Source organism: Gekko japonicus, unplaced genomic scaffold (genome assembly GCF_001447785.1).
Source record: "Gekko japonicus isolate JY-2015 unplaced genomic scaffold, Gekko_japonicus_V1.1 scaffold863, whole genome shotgun sequence".
NCBI classification, from domain to species: domain Eukaryota; kingdom Metazoa; phylum Chordata; class Lepidosauria; order Squamata; family Gekkonidae; genus Gekko; species Gekko japonicus.
The window spans coordinates 481,364-488,364 of record NW_015167563.1 but is presented as its reverse complement, the minus strand read 5'-3'; the positions used below and the strand labels follow the sequence as shown (position 1 = coordinate 488,364).

The 7,001-nt window shown below is 42.7% G+C and overlaps 1 protein-coding gene across 1 annotated transcript in view; it reads right to left on the bottom strand.

Annotated features, from left to right (window-relative positions):
* The window catches only part of LOC107112606 (polycystic kidney disease 2-like 2 protein), a 51,850-nt gene that overhangs the window by 15,205 nt on the left and 29,644 nt on the right, over positions 1 to 7,001 (bottom strand). The window contains exons 10-12 of the mRNA XM_015413773.1: positions 6,008 to 6,109; positions 3,686 to 3,753; positions 841 to 1,044 (exon numbers count right to left, since the gene is read on the bottom strand). Coding sequence (XP_015269259.1) covers positions 841 to 1,044; positions 3,686 to 3,753; positions 6,008 to 6,109 — 374 coding nt within the window. The remainder of the gene's footprint in view (positions 1 to 840; positions 1,045 to 3,685; positions 3,754 to 6,007; positions 6,110 to 7,001) is intronic.

Sequence of the window (7,001 nt, the reverse complement as noted above, 5' to 3'; positions counted from 1 at the left end):
TTGAAGCTTGAATTGGAGGAATGAAAGGAATGAACGTGAGTATTTTTCTTGTCCAAGTGGCGCAGGTTCTTAGGCATAGCCTTCTTTTTATCCCTAGTTTCTACCAATATCTTGTCCAGGTGGTCACCGAAGAGCTTCTCCCATTGGAAGGGATAGGCCATCACGAATGATTTGGATTGCAGGTCTGCAGGCCATGCGCGTATCCAAATTCCTCTTCGTGCCAGTACTGCGGAAGACATGGCTCTGGAACAGAAGGTGAGTGCATCTAATGAGGCATCTGTGGCAAAGGCTGATGTCTTCAGTATCCTCATCACTCCTTCTAGTAGACGTCTATTGTCACCTGGAAGAAGTTGGATCAGTTTCCTTGCCCAGACGATTATGGCTCTGTTGGCAATAGAAGCTGTAGAGGACGCTTTGATGGCCATAGCAATGGCCTCATGTGATCTCTTAAGAGCAATGTCTATCTTTTTGTCCAGGTTGTCCCTCACTGAACCGTACCCATCTTCTGAAAGGAGACCAAAGGACCGGAGCGCTGCTATTGGAGCATCCACCAAAGGAACCTGCAACATCTCATTAGCGAAAGATGGTAAATCATACAATTTTTTAACAACCCCTGGGCTTGTCTGTTAGCAATAGGTTTGGCCCACTCAGCCTTCAGTTGTCTCTCAAAAAATTCCGGAAATGGAAATACTTTCTCTGAAAGAGTAAAGAGTGTATCTGGGAAAAAGCTCCTCAGTGCCCTTGGTCGTATTCCTAGGATTAATGCCAGGATAGACCATTTCATCCTGTGGAGCAGGGTCATACAAATCTAGGGCTGAGAGACACTTAGAAAGAACATACTGAAAGTCCTCTGCTTTAAACAAGCGTGAGGCTGGCTGTGGAACGCTAATATCTTCCACTTTCTCATCAGAAAGGAACTCCCCTTCCTCCCTATGAGACATGTCAGGTTCTGGTGACTGTTCCTTCTCAGGGTCTGAGTGCCTTTCTCTGGGCATCTGCTTTCTGGCCGCTTTTGTTGGCCAGTGACCCCTCATCTCCTTGTGTCTAGGGGATTCAATGGGAGGAAGTGCAGTGGCAGTCATACAGGAGGAGTGGTGACCCAAATCTCCCAAACGGCACAAATTAAGAAACTCCTCCCTCATGGATCGCCTCATAGAAGATTGGGAGTACCAGCCGAATGGCGCACGTTACCCAACTGATGCCTTCTAGGATCTTCTGGGCTCGCTGTACTCTGTGTTGGATAGATGCCGACGCCTCCTGCCTGGAGGTTGGCATCCCGGAGCTGAATTGGCAATGGCGCGGCTTGGGTGAATGCAGGAGCGCTTCCCACCAAAATTGCCGCCTCAACATGGCTGCCGTCACCGGCCCCTGCTCTGGGCCAACAGCCTTCTGCGCTGTCCTCCTGATGAGGGCGCTTACGCACCATCTTCTCCCCGCTCAATTCGGGGTCATGGCCAGTAGTCGCGGCAAGCCGATAGGTCATGCCGGCTCCGGGGAGATCTGATGCCAGCTCCATAATTACAGGGTCGCTCTCTGCTTCAGAGAGGAAACCGTCTCCTGATCTGCCAGGCATGATCTTCAGTCAAAGGAAAATAATTCAAACCAGGCCGCTTTAACTGGCTCTCTTTGAGTAAAAAGTAAGGAAATGAAATGACAGGAATAACAGAGGAAAATTAAAGAGTGAAAATTAACAGGAAAATAGTATTAAATTTAGTAAAGATCCTATAATAGTTAAGCTAGCAGTTGGAGGCAAAGCCTTCAACAACCTCTCCCTGTAGAGACAGGAAAAGAACTGAAGAGGGGCGTTCCCAATCCACACAGGAAGAGGAAGAAAGAAATTTGCTCCTGCCTCTCCCTGATAGGATGGTGGGAATCACCCAAGATGTCCTCCGCCTCAGAGGGAGAAAATTCTTGTTCAGCAGACTTTTGGTGACCACGTCAGGTTTTCAAGTAAGACAAACAGGTGGTTTGCCATCACCAGCCTCTGTGTAGCGACTGTAGATTTCCTTGGTGGTCTCCCATCTGAATACTAACCAGGGCTGAGCATGCTTAGTTTCTGAGATCTGACAAGCCAGGTCTACCAATATAGTGGAAAGGGTTGGGTGAAATTTGTCTTGGTTTTGTTTTCTCTTATAATGTTTGAATTATTCTTAAAATATAGTTTAAATATAATTTAAAAGAATTTATTCTGAGATTTCTACAAGGTTATGGAAGTAATCTAAAAACTTTATTTGTCATATGAAAACATTTTTATTCCTTTATTCATGAGGGGAAAACTGGAACATAAGAGTCTTACCCTCTCTGTACTGGAAATATTCGAGTCCATGTCTGTTCTGGAGGCTGACTGTCCTCTTCTAAGGCTTATACGAAAAATAAATAAATCCAAGTGTAAAAATATCAATGAATTATCTTTATCTTGTGTGAAAAGAGTAAAATGTCAAGGCATTTTTTTCATTACTGAAAGGCAACAATCATAGTCTTCCTTCCAGTGGCTGACTACCTAAAGCTCTATGACCTTAGGGCAAAACTAGACATTACCTGAAAATTGTAGGCCTTGTCATTCCACTTATGCATCTCCCATCTCCCAATAACTTGTTGAAACAGACATGTGACACCTCACCACATTCCTTTTTTTTACTTCTTCCTTATATGCAGTGGATAATGAAGTGACATAGGGCCAGGGAAATGCTGAATGGGATTACATTACAACTGATAATGTCAACAGATTTTATTTGCAAAGAAGAGGTGTGGATTGGTGGTGGCCATGTGTTTCAGACCAGAATGCATCTGCTTTTGATTTTAAGTCACATAGGCCAAGACCAGGAGTTCATTTCACCCCCATCTCCTAGGGTTGCAATCTGGCTGCAAGAATAGATTCTTTTGAACTATGGTGCTGGAGAAGACTCTTGAGAGTCCCTTGGACTGCAAGAAGATCAAATCAGTCAATCCTAAAAGTAATCAACCCTGACTGTTCCCTGGAAGGCCAGATAATGAAACTGAAGCCCAAATACTTTGGCCACCAAATGAGAAGGGAGCACTCACTGGAGAAGACCCTGATGCTGGGAAAGATTGAAGGTCAAAGAAGACGGGGACGGCAAAGGATGAGATGGTTAGATAGTGTCATAGATGCAACGAACATGAAATTGAGCAAACTTCAGAGGACGGTGGAAGACAGGAAGGCCTGGCGTGATCTGCTCCATGGGGTTGCGAAGAGTTGGACTCGACTGTGCGACTGAACAACAAAAATCTGGCTGCACTGATCCACATTAGGGTGCTCCATGTAGTATGCTTCACACATCAGATATTGTGAAAAGTGACCTCTCCAGACCAGTGGTCCCTCTAAGCTGAGTTAGTGTGAGCTAGCTCACAGTTTTTTAGCCTCCAGCTCACTGATTTTTGTCTTAGCTCAGGAAGGAAGGCTCCAGAGCAAATTAATTTATGCAGCAGCCAAATCACTCGCTCACAACTTTAATGCCAGTCGCTCACAAAGTGGAATTTTTGCTCACAAGACTCCACAGCTTAGAGGAAACATTGCAGACACACACAAAGCGAACCTGTCTGAATACTGCCTTAGCAAGGAAAGAGGAGTTCCTGTTTGTGTTGACCTTCCACGTCATGCTTAGCCTGCTCAAGATGAAACAGATGGAATGTTCAGCTAAACAAACTTTTGAATGAGGATTCCTACCTTACTGTGTACAAATCTGTCTGTGATGCACTCTTCAGTTTCAGTTTCACCAGAGCTTTATTGTAACTCTAAGCACAAAATAAGAAATAGCGTCTTTAAATCAGTTGTTTCAGGACTGGTCAGATTTTGAACAGAGAGAGAAGTTTCCATTCCAAGCACTGAGCAGAAAGGATTTGCATTTCATGATAAGTGCAATGCATGTAAAATGGACAGCTATAACCCCCTTATGGCGCATATAAAACCAAATGGTTTGAAACAACAACCCACTCTTAACTGTCCAAATGCCATGCGTAATCCTAGCTGCAGCTAGAGGAGTCCATGCCATTAAAGGAGATTACACACTCATCATCCACACAAGAAGAAGAAGAAGAGAACAAGAGATTGGATTTATACCCCACCCTTCACTAGGAGTCTCAGAGCGGCTTACAAACTCCTTTCCCTTCCCCTCCCCACAACAGACACCCTGTGAGGTGGGTGGGGCTGAGAGAACTCTGACACAAACTGCTCTTTTTCAAGGACAGCTGTGCCAGAGCTTGGGACTGACCCAAGGTCACATCAGCAGGTGCAAGTGGATTTTTTTTGTATGTGTGATGCTCTGTTCAAAGGGTCATTCTTAGTACCAAGTTTAAAAAACACCATATTTTAAAAATGAGTCCAAGAACAATATAAAGAGGGAATGAGTGCTTTCAAAAGTCACAAAATGTATACCACAATGCAGTGATGATCAGAACACAAAGACAAGAATTAAGTAGTACATTTGCTGTAAAAAAGAGTGCTGCTGTTCTGAACTTTTCATGCTGGCATGTGCAATTTTTCTTTGTCTCAGAGGAAAAAGGAATAACCCATAAATGGCTTCCTGTTAATAGGATACAAACTGAACAGCGGGATGGTACGACCTAATTTAGTGTATAAACTTATGGATGCCAAGTGAGTTGTATGTTCCATCAAGTACATGATACTCAGTGAATTTTCCTTTCAGCTTCTTAACAGTGAACAACTAATCTTGTAGGACAGAATCTTACATATGGAAAAGGACTGGGGGGGGCATCTAGATCTACCTCACTCAACATTCTGTACCTTACAGCATCCCCAATAGATGCACATCCAACCTTTTATTGAAAAACCCCCCAAAGAGATTTCATAGCCTTCCAAGACAGCATATTTTATTGCCAGCCCTCTCATATGGTATATTATTTTATTAAAAGCTCCTAGTTGAAGGCTTTTGAGACTGTGGAGTTCCAGGCAGTAGTATTATTGAAATCAACCTCTCTTTAATTTAAGACCATCTTTGTTGCCCTGTCCCTACAGGGAAGGAGGAATAATTGATGTGCCTCCTCTTTCTGACATGTTAATAATTTCAAGACCATCAACATCTCCCAATTTAATCTTCCTTTCCTTAGGCTAAACATATGCAGGCCCTGTAAGCATTCCTCACAGGATTTGTAAGTTTTTAAATGTGTAAGCATCATTCTTCAAATGCCATTTCTGAAGCTGTCCAACTCCTTCAAAATGTGGATTTACAACTACTCAACAGAATGGTTCAATTATTTCCCCAAGTTCTGGTTAAAATGCTCATGTTAACTGGCTTTTTTGTGTCCACAGCATTATATTTCATGTTCTCCACCATAAAATCTAAGACTGCAATGCTATCTACAGTGGTTTAGGATTAAGTCCTTCTGAACTGAGATTTACGTCTTAAAAAAATACACAGACTCGGCCTCTTGATCTTTCTTAGAAGTGGTGTTAGCCAAAGTACCCCCATGTTATGGTTGTGCATTAGTTATTAAGATATTTGAATAGCTGCTGCAATTTGCCTACCTCGCCAGTTATGAAGAAACCGATGGAGCTGCCTTATATAGACTCACTGGTCCATCTAGCCTCTGTGGTCTCAGGCAGAAATCTTTCCCATCCTCATAAAAGATTTTTGGAGATAGTGGGAAGTAAACCTGGGATTTTCCACATGCAAATGTGCTCTGCCACTCAACTATGGCTCCTCGCATGCTATTTAAGTTGATTTTAAAACTGAGTGTTTGAAATCCCTGGAAATTTTACATCACCTGTGGATTTCACATCTGCATCATCCACTCCTACATCCAGCTCACTGATGAACAGTACCAGACCCTAGTGCCAGCCAGGTGAACTGCTGCTGGAAACCCCTTTCCAATCAGATGTTAACTCACCTCTCTTTTTTCTCCAAACTTGGGCAGGGGGAATGCATTACACCTGTTTTTCAATGTAATGGCTGAAATGGTATAGAAAGGGAATCTGACTCACTGACCTGTTGCTCAGAGTGTTTTCCGACCAAAACATTGAAGTGCTTACCTGTCTAATAAGGTCACTGATCTCAAATTCTCTGCTAGGGATAACTGAAAAGTCAGCTTTCACTTCAGAGTATGTGTCATTAATGATCGCCAAGAACATGTTCTGTGCAAAAAAGAATGAGAATGAATTTACAGGCAGGATTTTAAGTGTTACCTAATCTGATCAATCCCACTCACAAATTGTAATATAACATCACAACATTAATCAGAGCTTAAGGACCATGTTCAACAAGTAATTAACATGAAAATAAATTGTGATCCACATTGGAACAGGATTACACCTGCCCACAAGACACCTCATTTATCATTGGCATAGATATGATTTCTACTAATTTCACAGTTGTATCTATCCCCTCATTAGGGCAGTGCCGTTACCCCAGCATACGTCCTATGAATCATCACAGGAATAAGAGTTTTCTAAATCCACATGTTATGTCAGTAGATTAGGGCTTCATTTCTGAGTTGTGCTGTGGGAAGTCACCTCATTAAAGAGATACATACTTCCTCACAATGTTCCTTTTGATTTTTGGACAGACTTTGCAAGCCATGGGGTGGGGTGCCACAAACCCAATCCACTTTGACCCTCTGCAGTTTTTACTTTGAAATAAAACAATGGGAGATCCAGTTACAGATATATATAATGCGTATTTGGGATCCTAGAATAATATCATATATATATATATGTATGTATGTATGTATATATGTGTATATGTGTATATATATATGTGTGTGTGTGTGTATATATACACACACACACACACACACATATACACATATACACATACCACAAATTAGGCTAATTACGTCAGGATGCCTGGCAATTAATGGATTGGCTCATCCTTCTAGGTCACTGTGAGAATTATAAAAAGAAACATCTGTATCTATATATCTAATAGTGAACTTGCCCCCGGAGTGCGGATCGCTAAATCAGCGCTCTGGGGGCAGCTGGGGGGCCGGGGGAGGTTTGTGCACACGTGGGCCAGTCCCCACGTGTG